This window comes from Puma concolor, chromosome C1 (genome assembly GCF_028749965.1).
Source record: "Puma concolor isolate L17-30 chromosome C1, mPumCon1.1.hap2, whole genome shotgun sequence".
Lineage (NCBI taxonomy): Eukaryota > Metazoa > Chordata > Mammalia > Carnivora > Felidae > Puma > Puma concolor.
Window position 1 is genome coordinate 28,007,878 of NC_141674.1, and position 21,677 is coordinate 28,029,554.

The following is a 21,677-nucleotide window of genomic DNA, read 5'->3' on the forward strand; positions in this document are numbered from 1 at the left end:
TGCCTGCCTTGTGGGGCTGTCTCCGTATCCCCCCCCAAATGCCAGCAGCACCCCTGTCATTCTGATAAGCTCCCCCCAACTCCCTCGCCGCCACACAGATGCACAGCAAGGAGTCCTGCCCTCATGGAGCTCAGCGTTTGAGGAGGGAAGACAGATATAACTAATAATCCGATATAGGATCTGATACGAGGCTGTGAGAAGCCCAGTGGAGAAACACAGAGCAGGGTGAGGGGTTAGAGAAGGCCACATGTTCAGGGACAGCCTCTCTGAGGAGGTGACATTTTGAACAGAGGGAAGCCAGGGAAGGGGCCATGTAAGTATCTGGGGCAAGAGGCTTCCAGAAGTAATAGCCTATACAAAGGCCCTGAGGTGGAACCGTCCTTTGGGATCAGCAAGGAGCCCAGTGTGGCTGGCACAGGGAGTGAGGAGGGGTGGGGGGCCCACAAGTTAGAGGGAGGCCAGGCGTAGAGCCCTGTGGTGTGGAGCTAAGACACAGACAGACATCTGGATGTTATCCTGCATGGGATGGAAGCCATCAGAGGTGTCAGCAGGAGGGGGACAAAATCGGACTTCCCAAAGGCTCATTCTGGCTGCCGTGTGGCCCTTGGGCTGTTGTAGGGGCAGGGTGGGAGCGGGGAGAGCAGGAAGCAACAGGAGGGGCTGGGAGAAGTGGTCAGATTCTGCCTGGCTGGTGACAGGATTAGCAGTGGGTTAGCACTGCAGGAGGGGCAAGAAGTCAAGGCAAGGCTGGTTTTGGAACCTGAGCAACTGAGCCACCGAGACTCCATTCCCTCCTTTCCCCACCTCAGAGAGCTGGGCAGCTCCAGTCTGCCTTCCCTGATACGCTGGAGACCGCGAGGTAGCTAAAGCTGATAGAAACTTCTCAGTTCTTGTTGGACTTCTCAGGAGCAGAGGAGGCTGTTGATCGCCACCCCCCCACCCCCCGCCAACCTTTCTGGTACCTTCCCCTTCTGTGGCTTCCAGGGCTCACAATAAAAACGGAGGAGCCATCTGATAAGTTTAGATCAACGAACCAACAGTTCTGGTGCGCGAGCTGCACGCCAAGCCAGTTCTAGGTGCGGGGGACACGCTAGTCAGCAAAACAGAGTCCCTGCCTGTGTCGGTGAGTGGAAAGCCTGATCCATGCGTGTGCGCAGGAGACACCTGTTCACGGAACTGAGGCTGATCAGGTGGGGGGACAGAAAGGAGGGGGACATGGGGACGAGGCTCAAGCGCGGCCGCCGGCAGAGCCAGAGTGCGGCAATGGCGCGCTGGGGGCGGGCGTGCCTTCTGGCCGAGCATCCGGACAGCTCGACAGCCAAGTTGTGGGTCAGGTGAGACGGGGGAAATGTGTGTAGACTTGGGAGTGACCAGGGAGGTGGGAGCCACTTGGCTGCCGGGTGGGCGTGGTGGAGGGTAGGGGCGAGGGGCTGGAGGCGGCTCTGAGTACCTGTAGAGACCCAGGGCCTTCTCACTCTTGCCGTGTGGATGCTTGACTGGGAGGGGGCTCCTCGGCGTGGAGCTCTGCTCCTCTTGTGTGCGGGTTCCCCAACATAGAAATGCGTCTTCCGGGGCACTGTGGTGTGCCGAGGGAGGGGCCGGCCTACCTCCAGCGTCACCGCTCTGTGCTCCATCCGCAAAGTCTAAATTCAGACAAAGGAAGGAAGGAAAGAAGGAAGGAAGGAAGCCCCGTGGCTTCCTATGGAAGGGAGCAAGGGGGGAGGGCAGTGCAGGAAAAGGCCTGCCTGGCTCTTCTTACCGCAGTTGCCCTGGATGGGCCTGTGGGCGCATGGGCAGTCTGGCTGGCCAGGTCCCCCCGACCCCAGATGGTTGCTCCCACATCACTACTCTGTGAGCCGCGGCCGCTCCGGGCTGCCTCCTGCCTGCACCGGTCCTGAGCAGGCCAAGCAGGGAGAGCCCCCTGGGGCACTGGGTGGGGGTGCGCACTAGTGGGTCGCAGACCGCCTGGGGAGTTCCGGTCCCCCATCCAGGTGGTGGCGCTGGTTGGGCGACTGGGGGTAGGGGTGCTGTCCTGGGTTGGGGGGGGGGGGGCAGAGCTGCAGGAAGCCCGCGCTGCCTGGCTGGGGGGGGGGAGGGGGGCCGGGAGCACAGACACACAGGTGAGAAGGGCAAGAACAGCAGACAGTACAGGCCACACCGGCTCCAGGTCAGGAAGTTTTATTGCTGACATGCAGGAAGAGTCCCCGTGTAGTACAAAAATATGTCTTTATACAAACTTTTTTGTGACTTTTTCTGTTTTGTTTTCTGTCTTTATGACAGGACCTCCCCTTGTGTGACGCCCAGTGAGGGCCGGCCCAGCCTCCTCCTGTTTGCTTTGACACAAACCCAATCAGACACGTGGGCTGACCCGGAGGCCCAGCCGGTCTGATAAGGCCCTGCAGACCCGGAGGGTATTGCTTTGAAGAGGAGGGGAGAGCCAGCACGTGGCCAGAAGGCCCGGAGGGTCTGGGCAGGGTCCCGGCTGAGACCCTCACAGGAGGACAGTCCCAGGGGCTGGGAGCCCTAGGCCAGACTGCATTTCTGCTCCCTTGGGAGACTTTTTGAAATAAATATAGAAAAGAGGACATCCCCTGCCCCTGCAGCACAACGCCCTGGCTCTCAGCCGCTGGCCAGCCGATAGAGGCAGGGCTTCGTGCTCAGGGGGAGTAAGTGCTGGGCTCAGGCGGGCTCCCACAGACCCACTGAGGCAGAGGCATGAGGCGCCCAAGTGCTGGGATGGGGGCATGGGGAGGAAGGGGCATGGGCGGCCCTGCTACTGCTGGCAAGAGGTGGCCCCATTTTTTCCAGATGGGGAAACTGAGGCACAAGGAGGTTTGGGAACTTGCCCAAGTCACTCACAGTGAGTCAGCTTTTGGGGGGGGGGCGGCTCACACTCTGGGAAACAAGGTCACACAGGCCGCGGTCACCTCCCCATTGGGGAACAAGAACAGACAGGAAGGACCTGAGGGGCCCAGGGCTGCCTGGAAGTGCACACTCAGCCTTTCCGGGGGTGCCTGGAGGGGGTAGGCCAGAGGAGGGGTCTTTGCTTGGCCCTGGGCGAGGCCAAGTCCAGTGAGGGCGAGCGGGAGGGAAGGGCATTCTGGTGAGAACAGTGTTCTGGCAAGACGGGCATCCACTTCAAAATCTCGGCTCAAAAAGGGCAACAGGCCTGTTCTCAAGCCAGGCAGACCCCCCAGGCCCTGCAGCTCTCCCCACAAGCCCCACGGCCCACATGAAGGGGCCTGGCCAGGGTCTGCTGGGAGAGACACCCCATCCGTTATGGGGGAAGAACAGGAGGGGAGATGTCCCCACCGCTCCGCGAACACAGAGGGGTGTGGGGAGCAAGAGGGCGTGCGGGCAGGGCCCGTCTGTCCACGGCCAGCCCGGCACGCCCCTCCCCGCCCGCCCACCAGGCACCCCTTTCACATCTGTCAACGTCACCTCGGTACCACGGTGAGGGGTGCAGAAGGAAACCAGGGTTAACGCGAGGGTGTACAGCACCTCAGAGAAGCTACTGAGATGGGAGAAAGAGAACCAAGTCTAGAAAGGCCTCCCCATCACCAGAAACAGGAGGGACCGGTGGGCTGGAGGTGGAGGGGCCGGCAAGAAGGGGCTTCTGAGCCTGGGGGATGAGGAGGGGGCCCATCTGTGGGCGGTGGACTCCCTGCTGTCCAGCCAGGTGGGGGGGGGGGGGCGGGCAGTGGCCATGGGCAGAGCCACCTAGAGATGGGAGAGAAGTTGGTTTCAGTACAAAAATAAATATATCTGAATTCTGCTTAAGATGAGGTGAAGGTTTTCCAAAGCTTGGACTGAGGGGCCCGGGGTCAGAAGGGGAGGGATGGAAACAGACTGGGGGTGGGGGGGCCGGGGAGGGCGGTGGGGAGTGGGCGTTCGTTTTGGGAGCCAGCAGCGAGCTGCGCCTTCAGCTTATTTGTCTGTGGGGGGACAGCCGCCCCGGCCGGGCCGCTGGGCGGTGGGCGGGCTCCCTCCTCCTCCCTCTCACTCAGTCCAGAGACAGCATGGTTAAAGAGCCAGAGGTAGATTAAAACGTCATGATTAAAAGCAGATTAGTTATCTAGGCTTCTCAGATTAAAAAACCAAACAATCAAGCAATCATTCCCAAGGTAGCTTCGTGGTACCTCTGCTGACCCCCTGTGTGACCTGCGCTGTCCCTGCCCCGTCCCCGCCGCGGCCTGGGAGAGAGTTCGGGCCGCCTGCCGGGGGGCCGGGAAGAGGTTGGCGGGTGGTGCTGGCGCCCTGCCCGAGGGGGCTACTTGCGCAGGTAGCGCTGCGCCAGGATGGCCGCGTCCAAGGGGTTCATGGGCTGCGCGTCGTGGCCCAGCCGCCGCACGGGGGGCACGCTGCCGAACTGCCGCTTGGGCACCCAGCTCCGGGCCTCGTGTACGGAGCTCTTCTCCTCGGCCAGCAGCAGCTGCTGCCGCATGTAGTTCTCAAACTCATACTGGGAGCACTCCTCGGTCACCTTCGCCTTCGGGCAGAGACAGAGACACACAGAGAGAGAGAGAGAGAGAGAGAGAGAGAGAGAGGTGGAGGGGGAGAGAAGAGCAGGGAGCCTGTGTTAGGTGACTCAGCTCCAAAGGCTGCCCTCCCCAGGCAGCAGCCCCTTGGACCGCGTCTGGCCGGGTGGCCCGCAGTTTGGGTCCCCGAAGCCCTCCACCCAGCCTGGACCTAGCCTGCTGGCCGTCCTGGGGGTCGCCCCAGCTGAAGCACAGGGCTGGGGTGTGAGCCAGATTCCCCCCCACCCCCACCCCGATCCTAACCCACTGACCTTGGGAGAGGTCGCATTACCTTCCTCAGCTGTGAAGAGAGGCAGGAGTCCCCCCTCAGAGGCGGTCTCGAGAGGCCGGGGGGGGGGGGGCGGGGGGCCCATACAAGTCAAGTGCTAAGAGGGGTCTGGGGCTGGGGGCTCACCACCTGGGTGAGCCTGGAGCACCCAGGCAGACAGTAGCAAACCGAAGTGGTCTGTCCCCATGCTGGTCATCACACGGGGAGGGCAGGGCTCTGGACTGGAACTTGGGGTCAAGTCTCAGCTCCACTACTTCTGAGCTGTGTGACTGGGAAGATTAGTTCACCTCTCTGAACCTCAGTTTCCTCTTTTGTGAAAGGAGGATAAGGACACGGGGCCGCCCGGGCCTGTGGGAAGGACCCACTGGAATGCAGTGGGGGCGGTGGCACCTAGGCGGGGCAGGGCCTGCGACTCTCTCCTCAAGGGTCAGTGGGCTCCCGTGCTGTCCCAGGAGGCTCCTCCTGCGGTTGGGGGGGGGAGGGGCCTTACGGCAGCCCTCCCAGGGCTCACTGAGCCCTGCCCTCCAGGGGGCACCCTAAGATCACCTGCCAGCGGTTGTCTAGGGCCCTGGTTTCTGCCCCCTCCAGGCCCGGCACTTTCTCCAGTGCAGGGAGCAGGAAATGAGAGAAAACTGGGAGAAAATGAATCATCTGGAAAGGGAAGAGCAGAAAGGCTGAGAGAGAGAGAGACTCTGTGAGTCAGAGGCAGAGAAATGTGGCTGTTTAAAGGGCCAGCACACAGCAGGGCCAGGGCTTGGGCAGCAAGAGGAAGCTGAGAGGGCCAGGCGGGGCCCCCACCTCCACTGCCCCACAGCGCTCTTGCACGGCTGCCAACCGAGCCGGATGCAAGGCAGGCCCCAGGCAGCTCAGACCGAGGACCTAAGTGTCCTTTTCCTACGTCAAAGGATGAGGCTGAGGCCACGGCGGCCTTATGGCCTGCCGGGAGCTGCCATCTCTGCCCCGGCCATGCCTGTCCTCCCGGGACGCTGGTCCCTTGGGACTGGGTAATGGCCCATCTGGCCTTCCCGACTCACCTCCTGGGAGCTGTCTGCATTGCTCATCTGGTCGTCGATGTCAGGAACCACTTGCAAAGGCCCGCTCAGAGATGACAAGGACTGCCTGCAGGGGACAGACGAGTCGGGCTGGCCGCGGGCAGCCCTGGCCCCTGCTCCCCAGGCCCGCTGGCCAGAGCCCAGAAAGGCCAGGTCCCCACTGCTCTGAGACAGACCTGGGGGGATCACAGCTCAGCAAGTTCTTGACATGAATACCTGTTCCCAAGCCTCAGTTTTCTCATCCAATAATGGGGGAACATCTCTATGTCACAGGCTGTCAGATAATGCCAATCCCACAGTTGGTATTAACTGGCATGCAGGAGATGCTCGACCCTGAGTTCTGCCGGCACACTTCCAATCTTGCCCATGGGGAAAATCTGGAAACCTGACTCTGTCTGGCAAAGAAGCAGGCTCAACCTCAGGCTGCTTTTCCGAACGGGATGGGCAGTGCCTAAGGCCGGGCAGAACCCAGCCTTCCACCTGGCCCAGCACCTGCCCGCTTACCACGATGCGATGATGGCACTGAGGGCCTCCAGGACATCGGCCGCGGCGAGGCGCTGCTGGGGGTCAAGGACCAGCAGTTTCCGGATGAGACACACGGTGTTCTCAGAAACCCGCCCGTCCCTGATGTGGCAGAGGGAGAGGGCTCAGGCGGTGCAGGCTGGTGCTGGGTCTCTGTGACCCACGACTCCAAGTCTCACTTTGTTGTTCCCATCCCTCAAGCCTGAGGGCTGGGCCTCCCTCCCCTCCCCAGGGAGCAGGACTCACTCAGGGATGGTGTACTCGGCGGCCTTGATCTTGCGGAAGAGCTCCTGTGGGATGCTGTCGTAGAAGGGGAACTGGCCGTAAAGCATGGTGAAGAGCACCACGCCCAGGGCCCACATGTCGCTTGGCTTGCCCCGGTACGGCCGGCCTGTGGGGCACATGGACACGCACACGCTCAGCCCACAGCCGGGGAAGAGCTAAGTGCTGGGATTCCCTCAGCCTACCAGCCACCTGCCTGAAATCCCACCCATGGGACCCCTCTACCTTGTCACTCTCCCCCTCTACCTCCACGCAGGCTGATGCCCCACCTCGGAGTGACTCCCGGAAGAGAAGGGATTACATTGGGCCTTGCGAAGGCCACCCACCTGCACACCGGCCCTGCTCTGCCAGGCTGCGAGCTCCTGGGGGCTGGGCCTGGGTCTGTGGCCCCGGCGCCCAGCAAAGCAGCTCACAGAGCAGGTGGCCAGTAGTGTGCGTAGAACAAAGAGCTACCCGGATCGGGACCAGTTAGCCATCCCACCCCAATCACTATCCCCTCACCCCAAAGCACTTAGCCCAATCTGTAAGGATCCCCTCCCTCATCTTCCCCACTAGAAGGAGGTAAGTTCTCAGATGCAGGCGCCTCTCTGCTTGGCTCACCGCTGAGCCCCGGTGCCTAGCACGGACCCAAATATTTTGCTAAAGGAATGAATATCTAGTTAACTCTCTGTGCTAGTTTCCGTCCCTGCAAAATAGAAGGGAGCAGACATTTAACTGAGCATCCACGTTGTAACAACATTGGAAGAGACACTTTTATTTCATTATGTCTCCATCAAACTCCATGAATTAGATATTGTCTCTATTTTTCTAGAACAAGGCACGGGGATGTCACCTGTCCAAGGCCACACGACCGGCCACAGAAGCCCTGCTCCTCCCTCTTTCGGGGCAAGCCATCCACGCACCCACCTGTGCTCAAGCTCCTCCCGTGCCAGTCACTGCCTGACCTGTTCCCGCAAACAAAACAGAACCAAGGCCTTTCAAAGTTCCCCGCCCACCTGGTCCTTGGACAGCATTCTGTCTGGCACAGCAGCTGACTCGGCGGCAGCCCAGACCCCAGAATGTGACTCAGCCCCCCAAGGGCATGGAAGAAATGCTGCCGGGCACCTCAGTGTCACCTCCTGGGTACCAGGCAGCTCCTGGACATCCAGGATCCCTGGATGGTCCTGAAGTTGCCTGGGTGGCCACAGACACCTTTGGGATGGGAGATACTGGTTCTGAAGATCTCTCCAGGCCCGCTGAGGGTCAAGCGGCTTAACCAATGGGCGTCTATGGCACCTGTGCACACAAGTGTTGTTCCACGGGCCTCCTTCATCTAGTCTGTTCCTTCGTCTGCAAAATGGGACAGGAAGCCGGCCTCACAGGGCCACCTGGGGAGTGAGCGTCTCTTTGCCCTGGCTGGTGCGGCAGGCAGTTTTGTGGGGATGAGCCTCTGCCACGCTTTCTCCAAGGCTGTGTCACCCCGGCCCTGCCGAAGAGCAGCCTGGGTGATCTTGTGCACACAGAAGAGAAGTGGCCGACCTTGACCTCGGCTCTGAGCCCGGAGGGCAGGACATGTAAGTAACTAATCTTCCTGCTCCATCCTCTTAACCACACGGGGAGGGGAGGCGGTGATGCGTTCTGCCTTTAACCCACGAGGAGAAGGGGGCTGAAAGCCGGGTCTCTGGTCTCTGGTCCAGGGCTCTCTCTGAAGCACTGGGCTCCTGTTTTATCCTCCAAGACTGGCATGAATCCGGAAGGGCCAGAGACAGGCCACCAGCAGCTACAGGCAGTATCTGCACATGCTAGCCTGGCATCGCTGAGCAGGCCTGGCCAAGGGCCTCTTGCCCCTTCTGGGGGCCCCTTCTGCCCCCAGCCCACACAGTCACAGGCCCCACGTCACAGGCCCGGTTCATCATCCTGGCTCTGCCACCCACAGGGATGAGCTGGGGAGTCTCGAGGAGGGTGTCCGGGCTGGGCCGGTCCCCAGGGATTTGGGGTGCACCTGTGGTGCCTGGATCCCTCTAGCAGGGCCACAGTGACTCCAACCCAAAGCCCGAGGTCCTGGAGAGTGGCAGCGCTGCCCGGGAGGGGCCTGGCATTGCAGCAGAGGCCTCAGCTGGGGGAGGCCTCCAAGGTGTTGCAAATGCTCTGGCGGGTTACGGCAGCCTGCTCCCCGCAAGGACGTGATGGCCTGGGAAGGGGCAGCTCTGTCACCACGAGGAGGGGTACGTGCGTGCGTGCCGGGCATGACGGCCCCGGAGGCAACCTCGGAAACTCCATGTGGAATGGATGGGAACTGATGTGGAGCCCTTGGTTCCCTAAGGTTCAGAGATGCGATGTGGCAAAGGACGCAGGGGAAAGGAAAGAAAGCCCAGTCGGACATGGGCTTGGGCAGGAGGCAGCCCTGGGCTGGAGCCTCAGTTCTCCTGTTTACCATTAGCTCTGATTTTGGGCAAGAGATTTGATCTCTCCTAGCCTTTGCTCATCTGTAAAAAAAGGACTTGGAATATTTTCCTCACGGGGTAGCTGTGTGGCTCTAAACAGATAATGCGTGTCGTGTGCTCGGCATAGCGCCTAGCGCTTAGCAATACGATCAGGAGGCAGTCAGTACACAGCTGGCTTTTTCATTTTGTGTGTTATCTGTCTCAGCCCCATCAGAAAGTCAGCTCACCATCCGTGGCAGCAGGATGTCTGTCTGCCTGTTCAATGTTGTATCTGAAGTGTCTAGAACAGGGCCTTCTATGGGGTAGGCCCTTGATAAATACGGGCAGAAGGAAGGAAGGAAGGAAGGAAGGAACAAATGAAGAGCCAACCCAACTAAGGCAGGGACAGAACAAAGGGAAAGATGTCTTTGAAATGCAAACTCACGGTGGCACAGGGTAAAGACCTGCTCAGTGGCTGCCTTTCACACTTGAAATAGGGGATGATGTTCTCGCTCAGGCCCTGCTGGTCTGCCCCACCCCCCTCCCTCTCGGAGCAGCAGCCACACGGCCCTCCAGCTTTGCTCTGTGCTCCTCTGCCCAGTCACACCCCCTCGAGTGCTTCTGTATCCTTCCAATCACAGCTCCAATGTCACTTCCTCAGGAAAGTCCTTCAAGTACCCATTGTTCACACTCACAGAAATAAGTTTCATTCCTTCCAAGCACTGATCTCAGAGAGTAATTAACCAGGCACCGGTGTGAGGGTCACCATCTTCCTCTCTCATAAGGCCCCAAGTTTCGCACACAGAGGGACAGTACTGGTCTGGACTGCCACCGAAGCCCCGGCACCTAGCGCACCTAGCGCAGGCCTGCCCACAGACCCGCCTGGCTGAAGGAACCAACTGCTGCACACCCCGGCTGGGTGGGGGCCTCGGGGCCCGCTGCCCGGCACACCGCACGTACCGCTGAGCACATCTGGGCTGATGTAGGCGGGGCTCCCCCGCTGGTCCTTCAGCAGGTCCCCCTCACTCACAAGATGCTTCCCGAGGCAGAAGTTGGTGATGGTTATCCGATGCGTCCTGGGAGAGAGGGGCAGAGAATGAACAAACCTCCGTGTCTGTACCCGCGGGCACCTGGCTGCCCCACCTCTCATCCAGGGAACAAAGGAATCACACCCACATCTTCTTCTGCTCCCCTGGCCCCCACAGCCTTCCTACGGCGGTGTGAGCAGTGCCATCGGGGGGTGCTGACACGAGCCAGCTGCCCTTGGTTGTCACCACCTGAGCTGTCCCCTGGGCATCTGAGATCAGAGGAATGAGTCGCTCTGACCAGGTGAGTGCTCCAGAAGTACTCCCGGGAACCACTGCCCCGGCTGAGCCTGGGGGCTACAGTTTAGGACTCGGAACAATTTCAGAGATTTCCCAAAACAACCTCACGTGACATCTGGTTTGGAACGACCAGAGGTTTAGTTCAGCTCCCTCATTTATACACAAAGGAAAGTAAGTCCAGCAGGGCTCTGGAATCCACCCATGGTGCCGGCTTTGTTCCCTTTTGCTGATCCCTTTGGTCATCACCCTTGTCATTGTCAATCAGCATCACAGGCAGTACTAAAACTAATGCTTTGGAGTACTCAGCAGGGGCAGGCCCTGGCTTGCGTGTCTGCTGTGGACTGTTTGCAGTCACCCCTCATAAAAGCCTACGAGGGAGACTTCCTCTCTGTCCCATTTTCACAGATGATGCAGTTCAGGCACAGAGTAATAAAGGGGCTGGCCCAGGGTCACACGGCTAGAGAGCAGGATCCAGGCCTTGGTCTGTCTGGCTCCAGAGCCTGTACTCTGGACTGACACCAGTTGGTACCCATGTGTCCCTGACCAGTGCCCTGCCCCTGAATTTCCCTTCAGTTCCATCAAAGCTAACTCACCCCTTGTCTTGTGCTTCATACCCTCCTCTGACCTAGAAGACCACAGAACCCCCTATCTGAGAATCATGAGTGAGAGGAGCTTAGGGCTCTGATCCTTTCATGAAGCTCGCAATGTGCACAAAAGCAAGTGGCCCAGGGAGGACGCCTTACTCCACACCTTGGCTGTGGGGGTGGGGGTGGGCAGGTAGGCAGGGGAGGGCCAGTGAGGCAGGGCGCCTCGCCCCCCACAGAGGGCTCCATGTCGGTGGCTAGGCGGAGAAGCTGGAGGATGGCAGGAAGGGCAGCCCCGAGGGGTCCTCAGGCTGCCAGATGAGTCTCAAGGGTGAAGAGTGGGTCGGCTCAGAGGTATTGGCTGTGCGGACCCGAGCACGGAATTCCCCGGGAGCTGTGACCAAGAGGCTGTGCGGGCCCTTCAGCTATCTCGGGGAATTCTGCTGGCAAAAGGCTTGGTACAAAACAAAGGTTAGTCTGTCCTCTGCATTCCAAACAGAAACCTCCGACTCTTGCTCTGCATACAGGCCTGCCCTGTCAGATGCCACAGAAATCTGCCTGGTGGCTCCCAGGGGCGGCTAGAGCCTGAGCGTGTGGGCCAAGGGTCTGGCCAAGGACACCACGTCAAGAAGCGGACTGCTCCAGCTCTGGACCGCCCACGTCACTGCCCTGAACATGGGGCTGCGCTTCGGCAAGGCCCCCACGGAGAGGAAGCACTGCGTTCTTCCCCTCTGCTCAGATGGCAGCTGGAAACGCATCCTGCAGGGGATCTCTCAGGCGCAAGGCCCTGGGAGGGGACTGCTCAGGGCAGCGTCTGGTGGGCTGGGGAGTTAGATTCCCCAGTTCCAGTCCCAGCTTGGCCATTTCCTGGCTGTGAGACCTTGGGCACGTTATTTAATCTCTGATGAAGCAAACCTCAGTTTCCTCATCTGTCAAACAGAATATTAGCACCCACTTCCCAGGACCGTGTTAGGATGTGACAAGAAGACAGTCCCAGAGAAAGCATGCAGCCCCGGGCGTGGTGACTAGTATCTGAGTGCTAGCTGCCAGCTCGGATTATCCTTTCCTCCTCAGATGGTGGGCACGCCTGGCAGGGACTGGTCATGGGAGACCCCGGGAAAGACCCCATCTGAGGCGGCAGGTGAGGGGAGCCACACTGTGACCACAGGCCCCGGAGCGCAGTGCAGGCTGTGCTTCCCAGTGACTGTGCCGCAGGCCTTGATGTCCCCTGCGTGGGCCAGGCTGGTGGGGCCTGAGGACACCTTGTGCGGCGGGCAGCAGGGCCGAGCTGGCCTACGCTGCCGAGGGTCTGGAGTCTGTCCCACGGGAAGCCACATGGTCAGCTCCGAGACCTCCCGAAGCTTGGCCATGCTCCCCTGCCCTGCCCCCACCACCCAAGTCGGTGAGAGGTGCCCACATCCCTGGGAGCCCCCAGGCCCCCCAGGCTCGTCCTGGCAGGAGGGGGCGAGGGCAGCGGGAGCGAAGGGAGGCAGCTCTGCGTCAGCAGGATCTGCTCTGCGTGAGTCACTCTTTAGTTATGACCCTTCGGGCTACCAGTGTTTTTCTCCTTTTCTAGGAACTTGGTGTGCAACTTGCTTACCCAAAAAGAAAGGAGGAAGGAGAGAGAACCCACAGCAGACCTCATATAACCCCAAAAGGGGATTTCAGGTTCCAACCCTTGCCTTCTCTCCAAAGCAGGGTGAACTCGTCACTCCAGCTGCCTTGCAAACACTTCTCCCCGCTTCCTCCCCTGGGAGCGCTCCATTCTGCCAGAGCAGAGGCCTCCAGCTCCCTGGCTCCCTGGCTCCCTGCCTCTGCAGCTGGTGTCAGGGCCAGACCTGACGGCAGGCGAGGGCTGGAGCTCCTCCAGGTCGGCCTTGGACTTTGCGAGGGTGCACGCGAGAGGGGCGGGCTGTGCCCGCAGACACGCACAGGGCGGGCTGTGGCGTCCGGAGTGGGTCCCTCTGCACCAGGCGCGCCGCCCCCTCCCGGAGCACCCGTGAGAGGTAAGAGGTGGCCAGAACCTCTGTCCTTCCCAAGACCCAGGAGAGGAGGATCATTAGATTAAAGGCAATGCAGCCAAGACACAGGCTCTGAGCGGGGTACTGGCGCCCCTCAATCCGAGGAAAACACACACCGGCACGCACACACGTGCAGACCAGACAGACAGACAGACAGACAGACAGACACATATGTGGAGGAGCTGCTCTAGCTGTACTGTCGTTATTCAAGAGAGGTGTGGCCTCCCGACTACACTCCCAGAAGCGAGGGGGCCCGGAGAAGTGACGGGGGAAGCAGACCCACCAAGGACACACAGAGGCCTGGAGGACTGCTGTGGTTAGCGGCACAGGAGCCCGAGTGCGCCTTCCCACAAGCCCCTCAGGACGCTCATTTAGAGCCAGTGCACAGTCGTGTGGAAGGCTGGAGGACACAGGCTCCGCAGCCAGATGTACTTAGGTGGTCCAAAGATGTGCCCTCTCTGGGTGAGCAGTGAGCCTGTGGTCCAGAGTGGGATGGTGACCGGGCCAACACCCCACAGCAGGCCAGGGCCTCGCCGGACTCGCCACTGGTGCCCCCACCAGCCACCCGACACCCAGCAGGCCTCGTCTCCCCGGGGGGCGGGAGGAGTGAGCCGCAGGCTGTCTAGCACGGGGTGCACTTACGACGGGCCCGGCCTCATTAGGCAGTTCCACATCTGAGGCCAATCTCTACAGGGAGGTTTGGTCACCTCCACTTTCACAGATGAGGACATGGAAGCTCAGAGAAGCACTTGATCCCACAGCAGCCTCTCAATACACGGACAAATCAGTCAATAACAAACCATCAAATGAATCCCCATGGTCTCCAGGGTAACTAAGAGGGGGCGCTGGGCTCTGAGCCAGGCCTGACCCCTACGTCTGGCTCCTCCACAGCTTCCCCAACTCTCCCACCTGGCCAGGCAAGGGTTCGAGCAGCCCTAGAATTTCAGTTCCCTTCCCTCCTCCCTGTGGAGCATGACAGGGTAAGGTTTTCACTGCTTCACTTTCTCCAGCTGGCAATCTTTACTCATCCTTCACGAATTGACTCAGACGGCCAGAGTCTCTGCCCGCCCCGCCCCCCCCCCCCCCCCCCACCATGGGCCCCCAGCCAGTGCTTTCTGGTCGGCGCCCCATCGCACGGGGACTCTGGAACCATGTCTGTCCGCAGCATCCTCCCCACGGCATCTCAGGCCGGCACTGCAGGATCTGGTACCCCCACGCCTCCTCCCCAGAGGCCCATCGCCCTGCAGCTTCCCCTGTGACTGCCATGGCCCTGGATGCTTCACGGGGGCAATGGACCCCCGCCTGGGTGGGTGGCCCCGTCACGGAACAAATTGCCACACACACCACTTCTGCTCTGAGACTGATGCCTACCATCTGCGAGCCCCCCCGAGCCACTGCAACACACGGAGGTGAGAGGGTGACGAGGGTGAGATGCCAGCCCAGGGAGAGTAGGGGAGGTGGGAGCCCCTCCCAGCCCTAAACTTTCCTGGTCATGGTGGTGCCTGCTGGAAGTCCGGAGCCCCTGCAAGGCTGGGGCCCCTCCGCCTGAGGGGGTGACGGCCTGATGCAGGGGCCTTGTATGATCTCCCTCTGCCCGCTGACTGACCGAGGCTGCTAGGGTGAGCCACCCAGACCCCCTCCAAGGGGGAGCACCCTCTCCCTGCTGCTGGGAGTAGTGACTTCTGACCACTGAGATGCATTCATTCCCGGGAAGCTTCCTTAGCTAAAGTAAGCCGCCCGGGCCACAGCCCTCATGCCCAGGCTGGCCCCTTGCCTCGATGTGGGACATCTGAGGGGCCCTCTGGATCTCGAGTTTTCCAGGCTGAAGCCTTGCCATGACTGTACCACAGCTCCATGTCTCCCCCCGCCCAATCCCACCCTCTCCCCTGAGCGCGCCTCCTAGTAACCCTCGGGAACACACATCTTGGCGTCTTTCCTGGGAACCCGACCTGTGACAAGGCCTTATTTTGTTCATCTGTCATTCCTTCAACTCATTTGTCCCTTTGTATATTTACTGAGCACCCCCGAGGCACAGTGAATGGCCCAAGGAGGACATCTGGAGCCCTTCTCAGAGCTCCCTTTCTGTGGACTTTAAGACTCCCCCTTTTTTTTTTCTTAACGTTTATTCATTTCTGAGAGAGAGCGCACGCATGGGGAAGGGGAAGAGAGAGAGTGGGGTGAAGGATCTGAAGGAGGCTCTGCCCTGACAGCAGTGAGCCTGCAGCGGGCTCAAATTCATATACCGTGAGATAGGACCTGAGCTGAAGTCGGGTGCTCAACCGACTGAGCCACCCAGGCGCCCCAGACTCCCCTTCTAAGCAAGCACCATATTCCCATGTGGGAAAGGGCAGAGGAAGCAGACACTGCCCCCCCCCCCGCCCCCTGGGATTCCTGGGGGAAGTGGGCTGTTTTGAGTCAGAAACACAGGGGCACTGTAGGGTGCTGGCAAGCTGCTGCGTGTGGCCCGTGCCAACCCCAAGGTTACATCAAGAAAGAAGAAGAGAGAATCTTACCTTTTATTGAGCACCATGTTCCCAAGCTTCAGGTCTCTGTGCACAATGTTTTTCTGGAAAGCAACAGGCATGTGGTTTGTAATGCGAAGGTTAAGGCCATGGCTGGATCCAGCCTCTAAGACGTGGGCTCTCCAGGAGTTGGGGAAGGCAGGAAAAAGCTCTATGATGTGTCTCTTTAGGCTTTGATTTGTCAGCCTTGATTTGTCTTGATTTGCCTTGATTTGTCAGCCACAGGCAGGTGAGGACCATCCTAAGGCTTCAACAACCGTGGGCAGGAATGGGGTGATAGGTGAACCCAGGCAGTCTCTGCCCCACCCGGGGCGGCTCCCCCAGCTCTCTCCCCTCTGGGCAGCAGCCAGTGGGGAAAACTACTCCTCTCTCCGCCTCCAGTAAATAGCCCGCTGGAAAACCAAACCACAGGCACCTGCGTGGATCTGCGCTATGAGATGAACCCTCCCGGTTCTGGCGAGCAAGCAGTGCAGGCTCAGCCTGCAGGAGCTGTGTGCCCGGGACAGACCAGGCTCTCCTCACCTGGACCTCGGGGTGCCTGACACCCCAACCCTAGGAAAAGCTCAGAGACAGGCTGTGGCTGCCTGAGCGGGACCTCACAGTTGTCACCTTCGCCGGGAGACCACAGGGCGGCCTCTCGGAGGCCAGGGAGTTGCTATGCCGTGCTCCGCCAGGCTGCCCGGGCAGCACGTCCCCAGGAACACGGGCTGAGGCCTGCAGCCCTGTGCCCCACTGGGCGCACAGGCCATCCGGCCTCTTTCTGCCTGGATGTTCTGCAAAGCGCACCCGGCCGGGAGGGAGGGGCGGCAGTGGGGGACCAGAGCTGCTTTCGCTGAGCAGCAGCAACAAGCGTAGCCTTCTGCGGCAGGGGGACCTGGAGGCCTCTCGGTCACTGGGGCCCAGGACGCGCCGGGCAGAGGAGGAGGGACAGGCAGCGGGGCAGGGTGTCACCTGGTGCAGGGCCTCCACTACGCGCACCACGTCGTAGAAGATGACCACAGTCTCCCGCTCGCTGAGCCTCTTCTCCTTGATGACGTAGTGCTGCAGGTTGATCAGGTCGGCGGTCTTGTCGCTGAGGTCATGCGCACAGAGGCAGTCGAGGACGAGGCAGATGCGCTTCTTCATCTTCTTAACCATCCGGCTGGATTCTGTGTCCTCGACGATTTCACAGGTGCGGTCCTGGGGGGGCAAGGGGGCAGACCCGGGGGCTTGGCCGCAGGCCAGCAGGTTCAGGGCCAGGGGTTTGGGACTCTCCTCTGGAGCCAGATACACACACGAGAGCCTAGAACAGGCTGCACGTGTGGGGTGGTGGAGGCCCGAGGCCTGGGCGGCCTGGACCAGCGGACCGCTCGGTAATGCCCAGCTTCCTGTGTGCCAGGGCCAAGCCCAGCCAGGGGCTGGGGTGAAAGCGGCTCAGGCTCAGGTTTCGTGCTCTGATGCCAAAGCAAAGGGTCTGGATCGGGGCTGGGAATGTAATGCCAAAGGGAGCTCCGAGCCCAGGGTCCAGGCAGCAAACCCAGGGCCGTGGCATTCCTCCCTCCATGGCACATCCAGGGATTCCAGCCACGACCAAGGTCTGAGGCGGTGGAAGTCAGGTGTTCTGGATGTCCAAGACAACTGCTTTCACATGGAAGCGGGACTCCTGGGCAGCCATGTAACAGTGGGTGAGGTTGGGCTCAGGCCCCAGCTCCCCCTTGTCCCAGCTGTGGGACATGGGGCAGCGCACCTCACTTTTCCGTCTCTGGCCCCTCACCTGTCAAAGGGACCGAGCAGCCTGCCCTCACAGGTTGTGGAGAGAGGAAGACAACCCGTGCCTGCTATCAGGAAGTGGGTTCTGTAACCAACATGTGATAGCAAGTTCTGGGCCCATTTTCCTTGCTGAAAAGGTGCCTCTTTTTCTTTTTTCTTAAGATTTTTTATTGTTTTCTAAAAAATCTTTAATGTTTATTTTCTTCTGAGAGAGAGAGAGAGAGAGAGAGAGAGAGAGAGAGAGAGAGAGAGCATGAGAAGGGGGGAGGGGTAGAGAGAGAAGGAGCCACAGAATCCAAAGCAGGTTCCAGGCTCTGAGCTGTCAGCACAGAGCCCGACACGGGGCTCAAACCCACGAAATTGCAAGATCATGACCTGAGCTGAAGTCGGATGCCCAACCAACTGAGCCACCCAGGCGCCCCTTAAGATTTTATTTTAAGTAATCTCTACACCCAGCATGGGGCTTGAACTTACAACCCCGAAATCAAGAGTTACATGCCCTACCAACTGAGCCAGCCAGGCACCCGACCTGAAAAGGTATTTAGTAAGACAGAAAACATGGGGACTTTCACTCTGTCAGCTTGGGGAGGCCCTCAGTGTCGTCCCCAGCAGACTGATGCTTGCCTCCGGGGAACCCCTGGGGACTGAATATCTACATTTCTCCTTCCGAGCGGATCACACCTCTTGTTCACTCTTCCCCAGAGGCCTAGCAGTGTCTGGCACACAGATGACTCCAGAAATGCTTCTAATCACGCAGGTTCTATTATTCAAGATGACATAAAGCAGGGCCAAGCTTTGGAAGCTATCAGAGATGAAACGCTAAAGAAACACAATCCCGCTCAGTTGGGTTTCATGTTCAAGGGAAGCACTCTGATTTTTCAGAGTTGTCTCTAATTGCACATCTAATAGTAAACACCTTAGTGTGTTTATGTATGGGAGTGGGGGGGCATTTCCCCTTTATTTTATCCAGAAAATCAAGCTGACAAGAAAATACCAATGCTGAGCATGTACAGGGACAGCTCGGGCTGCACACACTCCCATTCACCTTCCCGACCTTACAAGGCGAGCGTCCATCGCTGCCTCCATCCTACAGATGAGGAAGGTGAGATGTAGGTGGAAGTGACCTGCCTGAGGTCACACAGCCGGCATTCAGGGCTGCCGGATCCAAAACGTCTGCGCCTCCCTGCCACCACACGGCCTGTCGAGGGCCAGGTGCCTCTAGCAAGAGTGGCCCTGGCCAGTGCGTCTAGCTGAGGGCTCTTCAGAAGCTGTGTGGGGGGCCCGGGCAGGAGGCCTCCTGGGCACCCTGAACCGGGCCTTCCTCATTTCCGGAGACACGATTTCGGTTCTGCCCCGAGGATGGCTCCTTTCAGGGCACAGGGACGAATTAGTACCTTCCCTGAGGGACCTGGCACATCTGAGTGCGAGGGCACAGGGACAATCGCTGAACTAACTGGAACGCCCGGGCAGGAAAAAGGACCGTTGGCACCAGAAACAACTGGTTTCGCCGCCCTCCCGCCCTGGCCTGGCCAGCTCTCCACACGACACACCCGGGAAGAGCCCGTGGGTCTGTAACGGACTCCGTGCTTTCCTCCCTTTTGGGAACAGCGGGTCTCCTTGGAGAGAACTGTGCACTCCTGTGAGGCTGTGGCCATCGTGGCCTGGACGCCCCAGCTAATGTGGCCGCAGCCTGGCCTCCCGCCCGCCCCTCCCGGGAAGTCCTGGTGCGCCCGGCTGACAGGGCTCCCAGGCGGCCGCGCGGGCGAGCTGCTCCAGCCACACAGGCGGCCCCCGCAGACCAGCCGGGGAGGGGGTCCGGGGGAAGGGTGGGGACAGGCAGCCCCCTCTGCCACTCACCTGGAAGAGCCCGTGGTGGTGAACCACGCCATCCTGCGTGTGGAGGAGGGAAAGCAGAGAGTACTCGGTGTGTAACAGCATCTTGCCTTGCCTCTCCTCTTGGCTTTCTATTCCTTGGTCCCCCCTCTCCTCAAGGGTAAGGATCTTTAGGAAGGCACACACACAAAAAGACCAAAAAGCCAAAAAAGACCTTACTTTACAAAGCCGAGTGACAACGGGAGGAGCAGGGGGGCTCACGTTCTGCCATGCAACACCGCACGCGCACTCACACATGCACATACGACGTGCAAGGTTTTCCGTAGTGTGACGGCAGTGTGATTCCTGCTCTGGTGGAGCCCTTCGAATCGGGCCCGCTCAGAGTGAGACTGCGTGAACCCGACTGCCTCCCGGGAAGAAGCAGCTTGTTCGCAAGCGGTGTGGCTGTGAAGGTGGAGGAGGGGGGCGAGCAGGCTGGCAGGACGGCCCCGGGTCCCAGGCCTCCCCCACCCCTGGTGCTTCACTCACCTTTAGCTGATAAAAGTCATCTGTGCCATCCTTCCTCGCCAAACACTGCACGATGCTTGGCACCGGGGAGTTGCCCAGACGGGGACCTACGGCACACAGAGCCTCGGGCTTACTTTTCGAAGAAGCCCTGTCTCTCGTGGCACCACGCGGTCTTTCCGCTAGATCTCTTCTTTGGGAAGGTCATTTACATCCACTGATTTACCCCTCTTGTCTCCTGGGGGCCAGTTCTCACGGGCTCCCCTCCAGAAGTGGAGGATTTGATGTGCATCTGCCCGAGACACACCTGGCTTTTACAGGCATGTTTCTCAAAAAGAGGGGTTTTCAGCAGTGGCTGTGTGCTGGAATCTCTGAGGAGCGTGTGTTTAAAAAAAAAGAGAGAGAGATCCCAGCTGCAACCTGGAGCCTCTGAATCAGCATCTCCCGGGTGAGAAACCAGAGCTTTGGCAAGTTCCCCTGGTAGTCTGAGGGGGCCGCCGGGCCCGTCAGAGCACCCAGTTTGGGGAACTTCTGTACTTCTGGAGATGTACACAGCTCCTTGTCCTTTGATGGCACCCCGCCTGAGCTTTCAGATCATACATAACTCAGACAATGTCACAGTGTCACTTAATGGCGCTTCACTGCTCTTAACATACAGCTGAAACTTCTTTTTTGGCTTCCAAGGTCTTGTACGATTTGGCTCCCGCCCACCTAACTGATTATGTTTCCCCACCCCACCACCATAGTCCAGCTACACTGCGCTCTTAGGTACTAACTTGTTAAGCCCTTTCCTGCCTCTGGGCCTTTGCATTTGCTGCTCCTTCTGTCCAGGATGCTTTCCTCTGCTTTTCACACGGCTGGATCCTTTTCACCCTTGGGTGTCAGCCCAAGTATCACTTCCTCATACAGAACCTTCCTTGTATACACCCCCTCTAAACCCGTCACTCTCACATCGTCTTATTTTCTTCCTTCAAGGCCCTTACTGACCCAATGATGATCTAGTGCACAGTTTACTCTGTTTCTTTTTCCAACTAGAATATGAAGTTCTGGTGAGTGCAGTAACTTGCCTGTCTTGTTCACTGCTGCAGCCCTAGCAAATCGCCCAGGCCTGGCACATAGTAGGCACGGGGAACCATCTGATCAACGCCTGGGGCTGAACCGTCCTGTGCCCATAAGTCCAAGACAGCGCCCCAAAGCAAAACTCACACCCAGTCTCTGGCTGGTGGAAGAGTTGGCGTCCTCAGAACCCAGCTCACTCCTGCAACGCTGAGCCCAGCAACCCAGATTTGCTGGGCCTCCAACATCAGGCAGAAAGGCCCTGCTGCTACTCTGGACCACCGGGAACCCCCGCTGGGAAGTTCCACGGGACTTCTGTGCCAATTTTATAAGACCTCTGGAGGGCTATACCAAATGCCTCCTGGAATTACTTGTGCCCTCCAAGAATGGTCCAAGAAGTGCCTTGGATGATGGACCTTGGGTTCAGATGCAGTTTGTGTGCCTCCCATGGTGGCATGGGGCGGGGGCACACGCGGGGCTCCATGGGGGAAGAGACAGCTTAGCTCTCAGCTGCGGCGGACCTAAGGCTCATGAGGCTACGACAAAAATGACAGCTGTTGGTAAGACATGACCTAACGCTCTGGATCTTCCACAGGCACAAAGAGACTGCGTGTCGAGCAGGGAAGCTAGGGCCAGGCCGGGGTGGGTCAGGCCCTGCACTGTGGTGGGTGTGGCGCTTCACCCTGCACTGCTGCGCCTAGGCCTGCCGCCCCGCTCACCATGTCAGACTGCGCCTGCGCCCCCCCCCGCCCCCCCCTCCCCCCCGCAACCTGCCTCACCCAGTGGTCAGAGGCTTACCCAGGATGAATGGTCCAGCTCTCTTTGCATTATTTCCGGAAATGCCACCTCCTAGAGCCTTGGCCCTGGCCGACGTTTCCCCAGCTCCTCTGTCCGATGCTCTCCGCTTCATTCTCAGCTCTAGACAAGACACAGAAGAGCCCTTCTCACTGAGCAAGTCAGCGAGTTTCCTCACGCGAACTCAGCCTGCAAGTCTGACTTGGGGATGCGTCACACAGCTG

General features: G+C 59.5%; 1 protein-coding gene across 3 annotated transcripts in view; it reads right to left on the minus strand.

The window, feature by feature from the left end:
* Positions 1-2,162: 2,162 nt before the first annotated feature.
* The window catches only part of STK40 (serine/threonine kinase 40), a 40,028-nt gene continuing 20,513 nt past the window's right edge, over positions 2,163-21,677 (minus strand). For all 3 annotated transcript variants that reach the window (XM_086716479.1, XM_086716477.1, XM_086716478.1), the window contains exons 2-11: positions 21,457-21,576; positions 19,627-19,712; positions 19,123-19,266; positions 16,468-16,695; positions 15,508-15,560; positions 10,025-10,140; positions 6,627-6,771; positions 6,363-6,482; positions 5,841-5,925; positions 2,163-4,489 (exon numbers count right to left, since the gene is read on the minus strand). In XM_086716479.1, coding sequence (XP_086572605.1) covers positions 4,271-4,489; positions 5,841-5,925; positions 6,363-6,482; positions 6,627-6,771; positions 10,025-10,140; positions 15,508-15,560; positions 16,468-16,695; positions 19,123-19,266; positions 19,627-19,712; positions 21,457-21,568 — 1,308 coding nt within the window. In that variant the 5' untranslated portion in view covers positions 21,569-21,576 and the 3' untranslated portion in view covers positions 2,163-4,270. The remainder of the gene's footprint in view (positions 4,490-5,840; positions 5,926-6,362; positions 6,483-6,626; positions 6,772-10,024; positions 10,141-15,507; positions 15,561-16,467; positions 16,696-19,122; positions 19,267-19,626; positions 19,713-21,456; positions 21,577-21,677) is intronic.